Source organism: Fusarium falciforme, chromosome 5 (assembly GCF_026873545.1).
Source record: "Fusarium falciforme chromosome 5, complete sequence".
Classification (NCBI taxonomy): domain Eukaryota; kingdom Fungi; phylum Ascomycota; class Sordariomycetes; order Hypocreales; family Nectriaceae; genus Fusarium; species Fusarium falciforme.
This window is the reverse complement of record NC_070548.1, coordinates 2,103,763-2,120,286: the sequence shown is the minus strand read 5'-3', so window position 1 is coordinate 2,120,286 and position 16,524 is coordinate 2,103,763. Positions and strand designations below refer to the sequence as shown.

The 16,524-nt window shown below is 53.3% G+C and overlaps 6 protein-coding genes across 6 annotated transcripts; 3 read left to right on the top strand and 3 right to left on the bottom strand.

The window, feature by feature from the left end:
* Positions 1-109: 109 nt before the first annotated feature.
* Positions 110-1,765, bottom strand: NCS54_00686800 (Hypothetical protein; the record flags this gene model as incomplete). The annotated part of the gene is made up of 2 exons (XM_053152310.1): positions 110-290; positions 345-1,765. The coding sequence occupies 2 exons, from the start codon at positions 1,763-1,765 to the stop codon at positions 110-112; spliced, it is 1,602 nt and encodes a 533-aa protein (XP_053008285.1).
* A 1,113-nt stretch (positions 1,766-2,878) lies between these two features.
* Positions 2,879-4,842, top strand: NCS54_00686700 (Hypothetical protein; the record flags this gene model as incomplete). Its single annotated transcript, XM_053152309.1, has 3 exons — positions 2,879-3,050; positions 3,102-3,390; positions 3,441-4,842. The coding sequence occupies 3 exons, from the start codon at positions 2,879-2,881 to the stop codon at positions 4,840-4,842; spliced, it is 1,863 nt and encodes a 620-aa protein (XP_053008284.1).
* Positions 4,843-5,437: 595 nt separating this feature from the next.
* NCS54_00686600 (ATPase GET3) lies at positions 5,438-6,504 on the bottom strand (the record flags this gene model as incomplete). Its single annotated transcript, XM_053152308.1, has 2 exons — positions 5,438-6,073; positions 6,121-6,504. The coding sequence occupies 2 exons, from the start codon at positions 6,502-6,504 to the stop codon at positions 5,438-5,440; spliced, it is 1,020 nt and encodes a 339-aa protein (XP_053008283.1).
* Positions 6,505-10,988: 4,484 nt separating this feature from the next.
* On the top strand, positions 10,989-11,595 carry NCS54_00686500 (Hypothetical protein; the record flags this gene model as incomplete). Its single annotated transcript, XM_053152307.1, has 2 exons — positions 10,989-11,112; positions 11,168-11,595. The coding sequence occupies 2 exons, from the start codon at positions 10,989-10,991 to the stop codon at positions 11,593-11,595; spliced, it is 552 nt and encodes a 183-aa protein (XP_053008282.1).
* Positions 11,596-12,139: 544 nt separating this feature from the next.
* Positions 12,140-12,580, bottom strand: NCS54_00686400 (5-hydroxyisourate hydrolase; the record flags this gene model as incomplete). The annotated part of the gene is made up of 1 exon (XM_053152306.1): positions 12,140-12,580. One exon carries the CDS (start codon positions 12,578-12,580, stop codon positions 12,140-12,142), a length of 441 nt encoding a protein of 146 aa, XP_053008281.1.
* Positions 12,581-13,944: 1,364 nt separating this feature from the next.
* NCS54_00686300 (Hypothetical protein) lies at positions 13,945-15,652 on the top strand (the record flags this gene model as incomplete). The annotated part of the gene is made up of 6 exons (XM_053152305.1): positions 13,945-14,179; positions 14,245-14,281; positions 14,335-14,431; positions 14,483-15,278; positions 15,331-15,493; positions 15,544-15,652. Exons 1-6 carry the CDS (start codon positions 14,083-14,085, stop codon positions 15,650-15,652), a joined length of 1,299 nt encoding a protein of 432 aa, XP_053008280.1. The 5' UTR covers positions 13,945-14,082.
* Positions 15,653-16,524: the final 872 nt, after the last annotated feature.

The window sequence follows — 16,524 nt, the reverse complement described above, 5'->3', positions numbered from 1 at the left end:
CTCGCTCATTGGAGCCCTGTCTACAAACACACCAAACATGTCACAGAACTCCAAGCTAGGATATCATATCACGTTCAATCATCGACATTATTATGGATGTAATCTTAGCTTAGGCCTTGGGCTCCTCAGCAACGTAGTGCAGGTAGGCTCCTAGCAGCTTGATGCCCTCAATGTAGTTGCGCTTGTCCAGCTTCTCGTTGATGGAATGCGCACCATCGGTCGAGCTACCCATGGGAAGCAACAAAACGTTCTTGCCAGTAGCCTCCTCAAAGGTTAGAGTAACGGGGATACTGGCAAGGATCATTAGCATTCAACACATATTCTTTTACATCAGGGACTCTTACCTTCCACCCTCGCGAGTAAAGTCAGGCTGAACACCCCACACACGCTCAACAGCCTTGGCAGCGGCCGAAAAGTTCCAGTGCTTGGGCGACGCCACCCACCACTTGCCAGTGTGCTGTGCGTACACATTCAGGGTGTTCTTGCTCTTGAGCTTGGCAAACTGCTCCTTCACGTACTTGTACACACACTCATTGGTTGTGTCAATGTCCATATCGGGGACTGTTCGGATCGAAAACTTTCCAATGACCTTGGCAGGGATGACCGTCTTGGCTCCAGGAGCGGAAAAGGCACCCTCGATGCCGTGGAGAGACAGAGAGGGGTATCGCCAGCGGCCCATAAGAGTGCTCTTCTTGTCCTCAAAAATAGTCGTCGTGCTACCGAGCGACTCGTAGATGTTGTCCATAGTGAAGGAGATGCCATCGTAGAGGCCCTCCTCGTCGGCGGTGACAGGGGCCACCTGCTCCATGATGCCGGGAATCTGGATCTGACCATCAGTGTTGACCAGCGATCCCAGAACCCTGACGAGATCAGTCATTGGCTCCTGGGCTGTGCCACCAAAGACACCGCTGTGAAGATCAGCGCCAGGGCCAGAGATCTCAACCGAGTAGTAGTTGCAGCCACGAAGACCATAGGTCAGGCAAGGCTTCTCGGTGCCGAGCCAGTAGTTGTCAGAAATGCAGACAGCCTCGGCATCAGCAAAGTACTTATTGGCCTCCTCCTTGATGAGGTCGTCCAATCCCTCAGAACCATATTCCTCCATACCCTCGAAGCACATGAGCAGGTTGACGGGGAAATCGACACCCGCCTTCTGGTGTGCCTCGATGGCATTCAACCAACCCAAGACAGGGCCCTTATCGTCCGTAGATCCACGTCCGAACATACGACCCTTCTCGTCAACGGTAAGATCGAAGGGCTCGGTGGCCCAGCCGTCGCTCTTCTCGGCAGGCTGAACGTCGTAGTGACCATAGACGAGAATAGTTCGCTTGTTGCTGTCGTTTCCGTATCGAGCGAGGACGACGGGAGGGAGCTCGAGGTACTCCTTGTGGGGCTGCTTTCCCAGCGGTCGAAGCTCTACCGAAGCTCCCAGGTTCTTGAGCTCTTCGGCGAGAAACTCTCCCATGCGGACGACATCGGGGCGGCGAGCATCCTCGGCGGAGATGGAAGGTATAGCCACAGCCTTGCGCAGGCGCTCAATGAAGTCGTCAGCAGAGCTGTCGACCTGCTGGAAGAAACCGTCAAGCTGAGGGGCCATCTTCTTTGCTTGGTGAGCGCGTATAGAGTCGGTGAGGTATGGTCGAGAAAGAAATTTGGGGGATTGTGAGGAGATCCGGGAGACACGAGATGATATAAAGGGCCTTTTGGGGAGTGCTGTTACTCGAAAACAACACAGAGCTGCCCTATTGAGGAGGAAGGTGCGGGGCATTACGCCGGACCTGCTCTATCGGGCTGATAGTGATGCAAGACAGCGCCGTGCTCACCTTATGGCGGGGCAGCTTGAACGCAAGCAATGAGAGAGCAATGGATGAGGCCGGCTAGTAGCGGCAACCAATAATGATTAGGCCGAGTAGTGATTAGTAAGGGGAAATGGGCAACATTTGCGTTGAACAAAAGAGCACAAAATGCAGCCAGCCTTTACGTCACATGCCAGCCAGCAAGTGGCTGAGTCATCGGGGGGAAAATCCTTTTTGCGGTCACCCGACTCCGGAATTCTCGAACGCATTCCCCCTCCCAGACATCCGGCCTCCTCACGTCGAGATGCTTACTAACCCCAGGGGCAGTGCTTTTCCTCCCTCGCAGACTCTTCCTCTCCCCACCCGTCTCGACACTCATACATCGTCGCTGCTCATTCCGCCCATCGAGTATTCAGTTCGCGACACCAGAGCAGTCGCTTGGCTGCACTCCTTTTTCGCCTGCGCGCGACCTTTTCTTCTCCTCACTCTTGCTCAACGATTACCGAGCGCCGTTTGGTCCACCTGGCAACGCGCGGCTTCCTGACGCGATCTCGCCGACCTCGCGCGAGCCCGATCGTTCGCATCCTCGTTGCTCGATATACCATCGTACTCTATCGCTAGCCTTCTCTCGAAAGGGCGTAGATCCTAGGACGACTTGCTAACTCTCAAGGTCTCTGGTTCAGTGGTTTAACAAACGTGGTGACTGGAAATTGAGGTGGAGTTTCAGGGCTGTCTCTCTTCTGGCTGTTTTCTTTGGCCAGCTGTACTCCTTTATTCATTGCACCTTTTTTTGACCCTTTTGCCACTATTGTTCCCTCCAAGTACAATCAAAATTGATTATTTCCGTTCATCTCGAGAGTTGAAAGAGGCACGGCAGTGCAAGAAAGAAACGAACAAACAAAGAGAACAATCAGAGTTTCCTCTGCAAACACAAAAGAGGCAATCAATACTCACATAGTGCTCTGTGCGCCCGGCCACTTCGACTTGGAAAACTACTCGACCTCCGCTATAACACAACCTCTTGTCCCTCTGTGCTGTGGTGTCTTGATTCCTTGTAGGAAAACACACAGCACACATCAATCAACATGACGTCTTCCGTCTTCTTCAAGTTCAAGTCCCAAAGGGAACCCACTAGAGTCGAATTCGACGGCACCGGCATCTCGGTCTTTGAGCTCAAGCGTGAAATCATCATCAAGAGCGGACTTGGCGATGGCTCTGATTTCGACCTTCATATTTACACCGATGATAACAGCGAAGGTAAGTCTACATCCCAAGCGCAACACATGAGCGCTGCTAATCACTGCTCAGAATATGATGACGACACCACCATTATTCCCAGATCAACAACGGTGATCGCTCGGCGTCAGCCAGCCATCAAGCAAGGCGCGGGGCGTGCTGCCCGTTATGTATCTGGCAAGATGCCTTCAACGGCCAAGAATGCTGGTCGCAAAGAGCAAGCAGCAAAGGCCTCGGCATCGAAGCCTAGTTCTGACGCAATCAACCAAATGAACAATGCCATGACTGAAGAGGAGAAGATGGCAGCCATGTTTGCAGCGCAGACCGAGCAGTGGTCAGCCCAGCAGGAAGAGATGTCACAGTAAGTATCGCCTACCCGTAGCAAGTAGATCAATCATTAACATGCCATAGCCAAACACCCGTCTTCAAGCCCGGTGCGAAGAGGCCAGCAAATGTCCCAGACCATGACCCCCCGAATGGCTACATTTGCTACCGATGTGGCAACAAGGGTCACTGGATTCAGCTGTGCCCTACTAACGACGATCCTGAGTTTGACAATCGCCCGAGAGTCAAACGAACTACTGGAATTCCCCGTTCGTTCCTGCAAAAGGTCGACAAGTCTGTTGTGCTAGCTCAGACTGACGGCGACGAATCCAAGCGCCCCTCGGGCATCATGGTTAACGCTGAAGGAGATTTTGTCATTGCCGAACCAGACAAGGCATCTTGGGAACAGTTCCAGGCCAAGGCCAAATCTTCCTCCGCTGCCAAGGCACCCCTGGCCGAGGACAAGGAGGTTCAAGAACGGGGCTTGGAGTGTTCGATCGACAAGAAGATGTTCATAGAGCCAATGAAGACTCCATGCTGCCAGAAGACCTTTTGCAATGATTGCATAACCAATGCTCTCATCGAAAGCGACTTCATCTGCCCTGCCTGCCAGTCAGAAGGCGTGCTGATTGATGACCTCCTACCAGATGAGGAGACATCGAAGAAGATTCAGGATTATCTGAAGGAGAAGGAGGCAGCCAAAAGCCCTCCCCCTCCATCACCCAAGGCGTCAGGTGAAGCCAAGGCCGATGGAGAGAAGGAGGACAAGCCTGCTGTGGAGGCTGACAAGCCGGAGCAAAAGCCCGAGAGCGATGCTGCCGACAAGTCCAAGGATTCACCAAAGGAAAAGTCAAATTCACCCGCCTCTCAAAAGGCAACTGTCAAGTCTCCACCAACTGGCCCCAAGAGCCTCGTCCCCGCTTCACAAGACGCGGACAAGCAGGTCGACGGCGCCAAGCCCACGGATGTCAACTCCAAGAAGCGACCTGCAGACGATATTCTCGACAATCCCCGGATTCCCAAGGGCCCCAAGGCGATGCAGAACCAACAAAACATGATGCCCAACATGATGAACGGCATGGGTATGAACATGGGAATGAATAACATGATGTTCAACGGCATGCCCATGATGCCAAACATGATGCCAATGCCAAACATGGGCAACATGAACATGAACATGGGTATGATGGGTATGCCCAACATTATGGGCATGCCAGGGTTTCCCGGTATGAATGGCGGCTTTGGAGGCATGAACGGCTGGGATATGGGAATGAATGGTATGAACGGCATGAATGGCATGAATCCGATGAACGGAAACATGGGTATGAACGGAGGCATGAATGGAGGCATGAACGGCTTCCAGAACGGCAACTTTTCCCAGGGCGGCAACGCTGGTGACGAAGACGCCTACTTCCGCAAGCCCGTCAACCCCCATCGACACCAGAACAAGCAGCGAAGAGTTCGACCCAGCGACTATCGAGAGCTGTGAGCCAGATGCTCAGCTCCCGCACGACTATGATTTCCACCAGCGGCTGTTTCTTGTTTTCTCACCATCTCGACATCAAGGGTACCACGCCCTACATACAATGAGGCCATCAACGCGAGCTTTGCAGAGCTGTCATATTCTGGATTGTTTAAGGGGTTTGGGGTTGCTTTCACATGTTGCATGATTCCGTCAAGCCAGCGGAACGGCGTTCGGGGTGTAGATATGGATCTTGGAAGGGTTTCACGGCAGTTTATGCCACCGGTTGGGGGTTCAAGAATTACTTCATCAGACTTTGGCCTCGGCAGGGAGGCATGACTTGACAGCGAGGCGTCGCTAGTCTACGAGGCAAACATGAAGCAGAAATAAAATAAATAATAAACAAACTTGCTGAAATTGTTGGGTATTTTCTCTCGTGACTGTGTGTGCGTATAACCAATAAATCATTGTGTATTGTCATAAACCATCAACCCCTAACGACAACTCCACGCCCTCTTTGCTCCTGTATGTGCTACATGACCTTTCTTTTTGTCTTGCCCATTACATCTTGCGCGGTAATCTTCAAAGTGTCCATGTCTTGCGCCTGGTTCTATAGACCTGCTTACTCCGGGGGAACGTAAGGGGTGACGAGCATCTCGCTAAACTTCTCGAGCTTCTCCTTGCCCCGAACCTCCTCGACCAGCAGGGGCATCTTAACAACGTTGAAGTCCTCGGCGTAGAGCTCCTCGTACTGGTCCAGGTACTTGCGCTGCATCTTGCGACGAGCGTTGCACTGGTCGCAGTCGCTCGCCTTCTTGGGGAACAGGAGCTGGTTGACGACGATGGAGTGGGTGTCGATGCCGTAGCCGGCGAGCTCCTGGATCATGCGCTCCGTCTCGTACAGGCTCAGGAACTCTGCGATGCAGACGCAGACAAAGGTGGTGAGCTCGGCGTCCTGGAACTGCGTGTTGACCTCGGAGATGGTCTCGCGCAGCGACTCGAGCTTCTCGACCATGTCGTTGAGGTTCTGGCCGTTGGGGAGCTGACCACCCGAGCCGAGGAAGCTGTTGACCAGGGGCCCGTACTGCGACGAGAGCTGCGACACCTTTGCGAGGGCCTTTTCAAGGACGGTGGGGAACTGGAGGAAGCGGAGGGTGTGGCCGGTGGGGGCCGTGTCGAAGATGATGGTTTCGTAGGAGAGGGACTTGACCTGCTTGAGGACCTCTGCGAAGGACATGGCCTCGTCGATACCAGGGATCTGTCACGTCAGCAATAGGTAGAGAGCTGTGAGGTTTCCAAACTCACCGCAAAGGCAAGGTCCTGCATCATGCCTCCCAGGCCACCAGCAGCGGCATTGACATCGTCAGCGTCGCCCTGGCCAGCCAGCATGTCCTGTATGCTTCCGTTGGGGTCAATCTCCATGGCGCTGAGGTTGTCGAAGCCGTTGACGAGGCGAGCCTCCTTGCCAAACTTCTGAGAAAAGGCATCGGAGAGGTTGTGTGCCGGGTCGGTAGAGATGAGGAGGACGGAGCGACGGACGCGAGCGAGCTGGATGGCGAGGGAGCACGAGGTGGTGGTCTTTCCGACGCCGCCCTTGCCGCCCACGAAGATCCAGCGGAGGCTGCGCTGGTCGAGGAGGGACTGGAGTGACGGCTCGAGGGCGTCGTCAGCGGAGATTACGGCGGCCATTATGAGATGGTGATTCGGACGGTCGGTAGAGGGTTTGCGATAATGGGGGTCGGGTCGGGCTGGAGAAGTGGCTTTGTTGAGAGGTTGTTGTCGAGTTCAAGATTTGGGCATCTTCTAGAAGCTCCCGTCTTCATGGTGGAGTTGGCGGTTTGGAGGGGTACATCTAGACAGAATAGGAAGTCCACGTATAGGTAGCCTCATGACTGTTTCATTTTGTCAAGCAAGGACGTCAAGACCAGTCTCTTGCCACATGATACTCTCACCCAGAACAAAAATCATGACTTCTTTGATATAGAATTTATCATGTTTGTGACTGCTATTTCCTCATTCATCTGAACCGCATAAACACCGCTTGACTTGTCTCTGGATGTGTCAACTATCTTGAACACACACCAAAAAAGAAGCCAACTGAGCAGCAACCGCAAAAAGAAGCAAAAAAAAACCAATCGACGCGGGCCTGATTCGAACAGACGCCTCCGAAGAGAATAGATTTCTAGTCTATCGCATTAGACCACTCTGCCACCGCGCCTTTTGTTGGTGATGGACGACTTGAGATTGGGGTCCACAAGGGTCGAGACCTGATGGCTAGACGCAACCTCAGGGAAGACAACCACCACGGGCACACAGTATTCAGAAGGCCGAGTACATATGAGGTACTGTATATATGTATTTGTTTTGTTTTATTTCATACTCATAACTTCTGAATTCTCCTGGGTAATTCTCCTGGGCTGTCACCGACTTGCTCTTGAACCCTTGTCTAGGGTATGTGGCAGAAGAGTGCCCAAGATAACCTGGCTTCCTTCCTTCCTTCCTTTGTCGCTAATACTTCTGCTTCCTGGCAATGGATATTTGCATGCCATTCCTCGTTCTTCTTTCCGATGGATGAAGTACCTTTGGGATGGATATTCACCAGTCTTACACTGTTTTCGTGGTGACGGGTAGAATAGTACGGGACACAGACGTTAAGTAATGCACTTTCCTATACGGATCATCATCCATGAGGCCATGCTGCATTCGATCATTTAGATCCAATGACATGGGTTTATGGAGAGTGTACTAATTTGTGTCTCTGGGGGTCTGGGTCAACATCTCGCTAGATAACTCCCATGAGTTCAGGGAAATGGATATCTTGTCCAGTACGGCGTGTGACTTGGGATACCCGTGAAAGAAGGAGGTCGGCCGCCCACTATGGTCTCTGATTACATAGGTACCCTCAATGCTTTTCTCATATGTGGAAGCATCACAAATAGGCGCCTCCCTGGACGCCATGTCGCTCTGCCCACCGAAGTTATTCGCGTGAGATCTCTGCATGCTAGAGGAATCCCTCAAGATTTGCTCAAGTCAAGAGTTTGGGCGCATTCGATTACATCGACACTTCTCAGACTCACATACAGGAAGCCAGTTCAATGGCTGGGATAACACACGTGATATAAAGATCATCCAAGACAACCTGTAAAAGGCAACGATGCAAACTTTACCATCCAAACAAGCACAGCACAAAGTGTTTAGTTTCGCTGATCAAAGCCAACGTGAAACTTGAGCTAAAGAGCTAGCGAGTGCCGATAGGGCATGATCGTCTCGACGGCAGACGGGCGAGCTGCGTGGTCTGCTGGATCCTTCTCCACAGAGATCTACTAGAGGCGGGAATGCCGATGTCAAGCTGTACAATGACGGGCTTTTACTCTTCAGCCCAAGGGTAAAGATTTGCTCAACGGGTCGTTCTGAACCGCCCTTGAACCCAGCAAGACGGCAAACGTGCCGCATAAGCGCTCGATGGCTGGACGATTCCGTGTGTTCCGCCTGCTGTACGAGTTGCATGCTTCAGGTGGCCTCCGCCACACTAGCCGGTACGGACTGGCCTATCAAGAAGCAGCTTCCATGGCGAGAAATCTTGAAGTTGACGGAGCATGGGAGACCTTGGATGGCAAGCTATCGTATTCTTCCAACCGCCCATTTGGTCAGCAACACACTGCCTAGCCTACCCCTCAACCAAGCCATTGGCAGAGTTTGAGAAACATTGGTCACGACAATGCATCACCTGAACAGCCAATCACGGTATGGTACAGGTTCGACATGTCTACTCGACCTTCTTGAATAGGCACGTCGATTCGGTGACCAAGGTCTTGACCGCTCATGCAGCCAAGAGTGGGTTTCAGACATGTTCAGCCAGCCGAGGTCGCGGATAATTGCCAGACCAGAAGCCGAATACGTAGGTCTTGTGCTCTGCTCTGTAGCTCTGGATAAACTCGTCGTCGAGTTTTGCGTGCTTCTTGTAGATCTGTTTTTGTGGGCTCTGAAGATCAAGGTTGATCAGGGGTCGGAATGAAGGAGCTGAGAGACGAAATTGGGAGGTAGCCAACGCCCAAACTGCCGGAGATAAGTGGAATCATGGCCCTAGCGGCGGGAAATCATTAAGAGTTTGCAATATTCTCCAGAATATTAGGGGAAGACTGATGTAATATGGATGAATTCATGCCCGATTATTTCGATACCTAGTCGTACCTTGAGCAGAGGGAGAACAAGCTGATGTAACTCACGTGATGCCGGGCCAAGAAGTACCTACCTGGCGCTAGAGTGCCCGCTTCCATCGGCGACACCGCCATCCACTGGAACTGATTTCCTGACCAGATTCTGAAAACGCCATGGCCGATTTGCCGTCTGAACAGGCCAGTATCGCCGATACATCACATCCAAGACCTTGGGACCCTAGCCATGGGGGGTTTCGCCCGCTGGCAGGACGCGGGCTCCTTTGCCGGCCACTAACGCGTTCGCCTGCGAGACACCTACTGCACGGTCCGGCCTTGTCGTCATGTGTCCGGGGTCCGGCGGGAAATGATCATCATCTGGTCCGGGAGGGACGACCTGAAGAAAAATGGGGTTGGTCCGTTCGGGGGTTTTCCCAGACTGTTGGGGAACCACTTGGCCGGCCCTCATTATCGACCATGGCTGACTGAATATCTGCATGTCTGAGTCCGCAGCACCAGCACCAGCAGATACAGAGCAGCAAAGAGGAGTCAAACTCAAAGATGTGTGCCGCCGGGGCCTTGTGATGCTGACGACCATGACGGTATAAATATCGCACAGCAACCCACTCGGACAAGGCGGCACTTCAAACATCTGCTGCCTCGGGCGTGGGATGGATGACGTTGGACAATTGTTGTCGCCGCCGTTTGTTTGCTGACCGTTACGACACACATCGGATCCTCAGCTTCTTTCGAGAGGCGCAGAGAATCGCGCACCGTTTCTGGCCCAACAAATCAGTCGCCAAGCGGACAGACGCCCCTCTGGGCTGACGACACCGTCTTGTCGCCCAGGCTCCACGGCGAGTTCCATCCGAGAGCGGCTCCATTCAGGGCCGACCGAGCCTCAATCAGCCACTTACACCAGGTGCTACCCCAGACGCCGCCGTAGCCTTACAGCGAGTAGCGAGAGCTCGCGCTTTGGATCCGGAAGAGGAAGCGTGGCATCCTCCAACGCCGGTTCTTTGGTGCAAATTGCAGGACTCGACGGACTGGACTACTCTACTGTAGATTCCCATCTTGTCTGGCGGACGCCTCGTCGATCCTCAGCTCAGTCAGGATCCTGGCTTGACACGGCCGTCTGCAGTCAAGGACACTTCTGGTAGGGATCAGGGCGTTTATCACGGTCAACTACGTGGGCACCAGCTTGGCGCAAAGTGAGTTCAAGTTTCTCGTTCTTGGGGTTTTGGACTTTGTCTTGTCTAGTTCTGGAACCACTCCACCCCCTGTCCTACACCACGCTGCACCCCTGCACCCTTGCTCGGTCCCAGTGCTTTCTGGACTTTTCTGGGGCGCGGAGCCACGCAACGACGGCGTCGTCGAGAGACTCCCTCTTGGCTGCTGTGCCGAACAGCGAGAGCCAAGCCTCACTGACTGGCTCATCTGCTCGTCACCTCGACTCGCCATTCCTCGTCGCCGCGACACAGACTTGTCGAGTTCCGAAGATCCGATCAAGCGCCTCGCCAAGCGGCTCCGTGGCCTGCTGATCGGATGCAACTCATCGTCCCAATATAACCCTGTCGTTCTGGCCCTTTGCGGCCCTGGGCCCCGTCGTCCATCCCATCGTCTCGTCAAATCTCCTCCCCCAGCAAATTCAGTTCAACTCGACTGTATCCTCCCTATCCCCTGGCGTCGGATTTTAATTTCACACAAATCTTGACGCCTCTTCCGAGTGAAATCAAATCAAATCCCCTTTTCTTCTTTCTTCGTCGAGTGACCGATCTTTTTTTTTTCTCTCTCGTCTTCCCTATTGTTATCTCGACTCTCCCGATCGATTCCGCGACTGTTCATTAAGCCTTGCCGCTCACTGACTGATACGAAAACGGCATCGCGCTTACACAACTCACTTCCATTCTGTACTTGCCCGATTCGGCAGGGTCGAGAGTGCCTCGTCAAGCTGAGCGGCTTCTCGACTCCTCATCTGCCCTGGATTCTTCAAAACAAACATTTACTCGCAGCAATTCGATGATTGCAGAGTCTAAATCTGTCCCTCAGATCGAAATCATGGCCGCCTCTCCGACTACTACAACAACCACCAAGCCTCGACGGGAGCCCCGAGACACAGGGTTCCCAGAGCCCTTCAACGATGGTGAGCCTAGAGTTCCGAGGTGCAGTAAACGGTGGCCTTGCTAACCATTGTCCAGTCCGCAACACTACTCTACCCCATCCCGATGCAGACCTCTCACCAAACGCCTGTATCAGTCAAGAAGATATCGATCCTGACCGGGCACTCACTCGAACTCGCCGGTCCTTTTTGAGGAAGAAGCGACGGACTCTCAACCACGGACGCATCACACCCACGTCCGAAGCCCTCTACAGCGTGCTATCCCTTGTTAGCACCGACACTGGAGATAACGCCAGCATTAAGCAAGCCAACCCATCCATGACAAGCATCCGACCATCCATGTCTAGCATTCGCCCATCTATGTCGAGCATCCGGCTTTCAAAGGATGAAACCGAGAGTCTCGCATCAAGGAACACGAGGAGGGACGAAGAAACGCCACCAACATCTCCTGATGTACCCTCATATCGATCTAAGAAGGGCTTCATGAGGAAGTGGCGAAAGAACTAGAAGCGGCTTGGTGAAGCCTTAGGTGTTCAAGGCAAATCTGGACACGATGACGACTGCTGTCACGACGTATACGGCCGAACCTGATGATCGAGGATGGCAACATCACTCAGACGGATTGCTTCAATTACTTCTCTTTGTGGATAGCGTGGCGTTTGATGGGCACAAGGGCATTGGCATGGGCATGTGTGGGCATGGATTGGATTCAGGATTTATCGGTGTTGCCGAGGACAAGGGGCCAAAAGTTTGAGATTACGGTCCCCTCTGGTAGGGAGAGACGGGAATGTCACTTGTCCGGCCAGTCAGCGAGGGAGCAATCAACGATTAGGACATTCGTTAAAGAATTAATAACTAGCATCATCGCTATTCTTATGATCTTTATCATTATTTATGCTGGTGTTTCCATGATAGTGACCCTTTTCGTATATCCACACATCGTTCACAACTGGCTATGCGCACTCATCATGCTGGCGGCGAATTGGTGAAAGACGACATCTTGGTCCTCCTTTATAGATATTCCACACATAATGGCAGTGTAGGTCTACCTCTAGCTTCCGCGGTAAGAAGTATAGCTATATGGGCTCAACAACAGTGGCACATGGTAGTGCTGCCCCTCTTCGACACGAAAGGTGATGGTCACCTCTGGGAAAAAGGTCTTTTCCTCGCCAAAGTAGGCGGCCGTGTCGAAGCGCAGGGTCCAGCGCGAGGGTCCCTGGCCCTTGCGCTCGTCGAGCACGTCGAGGAGGGTGTAGACGGGGATCTCGCCGGCAGAGTCGGCGGAGCTGTAGGGCAGCCAGACGAGGACGCGACCGTCGTCGTCGGTGATGGATTCGAACGTCTTGGGCTGGGGCTGGGTGTGCGGGTTGGCTCCGGGTGCTGGAGCGGGGACGGGTCCTTCGAGGCGGACGCGGACGCCGCGGGCGGGGCGACCGGCCTGGGTGTCGAGGACGTGGCAGGTGATGGGGTCCTTTGCGGAGAGTGAGGCCATCGCGACGGCAGGTTTTGGCGGGCGATGGGGGAATGCTGTGGCGGTGATGGGGGGGTTGTTTTTTATTTTGGGTGGTGCGACCTGACGTTCGGAGAGGTTGACGTCAAGGGTGGTGGGGGAGGGGAAGATGTAGCGAGAGCTTCAGAACGTTGATAGTCGGCTTGGCAAAAGTATTATCGGAGGGTTCCGACCGATATGGGCTCTACTTGTCCTTTTTTTAGACGGATGTCGTGAATATCGATTCTGAAGCACCGAACAAGAACAAGAAAGAGAAGGATTACGCGGCGCAAGACAGGGGACAGTGAAGTGAGGCACACAGCCCGGTTTATATCAGTCAGTTTCCTTGAATTCGTGCCTGACCGCAAACAGCCTTGGGCTGCTGACTTGTATGTGTAGGTCGAGCTTTGGTGGCTTACGGTCCAGTAGGTAGCTTTTTAGCGGGCTCTGCTGATGCTAAGGACTTGCAGATGGAGGACCTGATGATAAGTGAAGGTGTGCATAAGGGACGAAAGCTTTGGGGGTGGATGGAGAAGAAGGGGCAGCGAATGAAGGTGCTGGACTTTACAGATGCCGGGATGTTTTCAAGTAGGACTGGTGGATCTGAATGAACGAGTCCTAGTTGTTGCAGGTGAATATGAGTTGGTGAGGCTGGATGAGTGAGTCCTAGATTCACGGCTGGTGGTGAATGGGACAATGGGTCGATGAAAATGGGGCTGATTGCTGGTACAGAATGGGGAAGAAAAGGAGAGGAAAGCAATAACTGTAGGATGCATTAAATATAAAACGAGTTCTCAATGAATATTGTTTTCTGTTCACTCGACAGTTCATGCGATGACAGTGCTGACTTTGTGCCCCCCGACCAGTTTGGGTTAAATAAAGCAAATGGTTCGGTTACACATGGTGGGACTTCCAAGTAACAATAGAAAACAATATCAATCCGTACCACGAGAGGGTTATTCGAGACCCGAGACTGGAAATCTCTTGAATTGAGTTGACAGTCAGTCCCATTGAGTTGAGAAACGGTCCGGTAGCTGCCAATGCCGCCTGGTGGATAGACTAAAATAAGGTGTTTTGAGGCATATGCAACCACAACCTACATGCAGAGTAACTAACATACAATACAACTGGAAAAGAAAGAGAGAGATACCCCAAATATGTCTGTTTATCACATTCCTTTCCCTGTTCACACCTTCAACGAGCTGAGTACGCGCCCGGATAAAGCAAAGACCCGAAACCCCGAGCAGCACAGCCCGCAATCTGTCACTGCACAGCCACTCACCCTGACAGCCAAGCACGTCCCACTCACGCCGCAATGTCCAACACGTAACGCTTCACGGGCCAAGCCACACCTGCACTGAATCCATCCCATCAGCTCTCTCTCCCCTGGGATACGAACAGAACAACACAATCAAGCATCTCCCACCCACCGCCTCGCGCCATATCGATCTCGACGGATCTTTCATCGCGCGCCCGCGCAGATTCCACCGCCGAACTTGCCTACAATGGCCGACGATCCCCGTGGCATCGACCACACTGATTCCATCGACTCCAACGATGGCCCGAAGCAGCCGGACAAGAAGAAGAGTCGTCGGCCAGCGAGTGAGCATCCCTCGAGCCTCGCCGCCGTGCACCGCGACAAATTCGTGCTGACTGATTCGCGATAGACACCGCGTTCCGACAGCAGCGCTTGAAGGCCTGGCAGTACGTTGCCCTCGTTCCCTGCTCTTCCCCGTTCTCGATGCTCATTGCGACAGGCCCATCCTCACACCCAAGACCGTCCTGCCCCTGTTCTTCACCATTGGAATCATATTCGCCCCTATCGGAGGATTGCTGCTCTATGCCAGCGCCCAGGTGAGCTCCGACGTTGCCGCTGCAACAAGACGCATCTGACAGCCTGCTTAGGTCCAAGAACTTCGACTCGATTACACCGACTGCACAGAAAAAGCCCCCGATCTCTCCAGGGATGGCGGCGGCTACAAGTCCATGCCCGGCGACAATGTCCAGACTGCCTTCAAGAGCTCTAATAGATCCGTGAATGCGATGTGGGCGCGCGAGACTAACATCACCGTCACCCTCGACAACGGCGTCAAGGTCAACGGGACAAACCGGTGCCATCTCAAGTTTACGCTGCCCGAGGAAATGGGCCCTCCCGTCCTCTTCTACTACCACCTCACCAACTTTTACCAGAACCATCGTCGCTACGTGCTCTCGTTTGACAGCGAGCAGCTCAAGGGAAAGGCCCGCTCGTACGGCGATATCAAGAACGGTGACTGCGGCCCCCTGTACGGAGACTCCAAGCTTTCGAAGCCCTATTACCCCTGCGGACTCATCGCCAACTCCATGTTCAACGATACCTTCTACAGCCCCGAGCTTGTGACTCTTCCGGCCTCGAGCAAGCCCAAGAATGAGAATGATACCTGGACCTACGACATGAAGACGAGCAACATTGCCTGGGGAAGCGACAGGGACCTGTACGGCAACACCAGCTACAAGCCTGACGACGTGATCCCCCCTCCCAACTGGCATAAGCGCTACCCGGACAACTACACCACCAAGAACCCCCCGCCGAACCTGAAGGAGTGGGAGGCTTTCCACGTGTGGATGCGAACCGCCGGCCTTCCCACTTTTAGCAAGCTGTACCAGCGCAACGATACCCTCGCCATGTGGTCCGGTACCTACGAGCTTCAGGTTGATGATCGTGAGTTACCAAGATGTACGCTTCTGCGGAACGCTTGACTGACCTGTGCTAGACTTCCCCGCCAGCAAGTATGAAGGTACCAAGTCCATCATTATCACTACCAAGACCGTCATGGGAGGCCGCAACCCCTTCCTTGGAATCGCCTATGTGGTCGTCGGCGGTGTTTGCATCTTGCTCGGTGCTGTCTTTACAGTGACCCATCTGATCCGCCCCAGGTATGCCCCTAATTCTACAGTCTGCATTTCTTATGCTAACGTCTTGTCAGGAAACTTGGTGACCACACCTATCTTTCCTGGAACAACGCCCCCGGCGCCAAGTCCGGCCCTAGCACAGCCGTCGCTTCCGGCCGTGAACTTCGTCCTGGCGAGGCTTAGGCGGCCCGCGAGGACTCCCGCACTCTCCTCCGAGCTCCCGCGAGCCCTTCCTTTGCGTCCATCCGGTCTCCTCCCAGCACCACGGACAGTATTGTCCGCACTGCCATGTCGCCTCTGATCGGGAGACGTGAGCACTCGGGCTTCTGATCTTGAAAGCGCGAGATTGGGTCGAGGGTTGTGGGAGGAAAAGTGCAAACTTGCTTCGGTGTGTTTTTTTCGTCGTTTTTCTCACATGGTTACTTGTTTTCTGTACCATTATTCGCCGCAGCGCCCGACTGTGTCAGCTGTTTTCTGCGCTGCTGCTCTCTTGCGTTTGAAGGATGCGATTCTGGGAAATCCAGGGGTTGATGTCCCTTCCTCCTCCCCTGGCCTATTCTTGACGGATCAAAGAGACGGATGAGACGGAAGAGCAAGGATCTTGACCTTGATATCGTTATTGGGTAAGGGAGTTTGGGCGCGATGCAATTTGGTTCAAGGATAGAATGAACTGGTTTATATCATTGTCGTTTACCTGTCTATGTGAAGTTTGATGCTCTGGTGTGCTCGCTCAACACCAAGACATGTCCATCAACATCCACTTCCATCGGTGCAAGAGCCGCTCGTTCATTATGCTGAAATCGTGAATTATCTTATCTGGTACAACTGCCCTACTCTGATCCTGATCATTCCAAAACTCGATATGATATGAAAAGCCTCGCGGGAGAAGCGTCCAAGTACGTCCGAGCTCGACAGACACTTGCCCCTTCTCTCTGTTGAATATCCCCCTTTCTCCCCCCTGGGAGCATAGTGCCTGACAGCCATACAAAGAAACCAAAAGGAGGCAAGTATTTTTTTTAGTACAATCGAAGAAACCAAGCCAAAAACCAAATAAA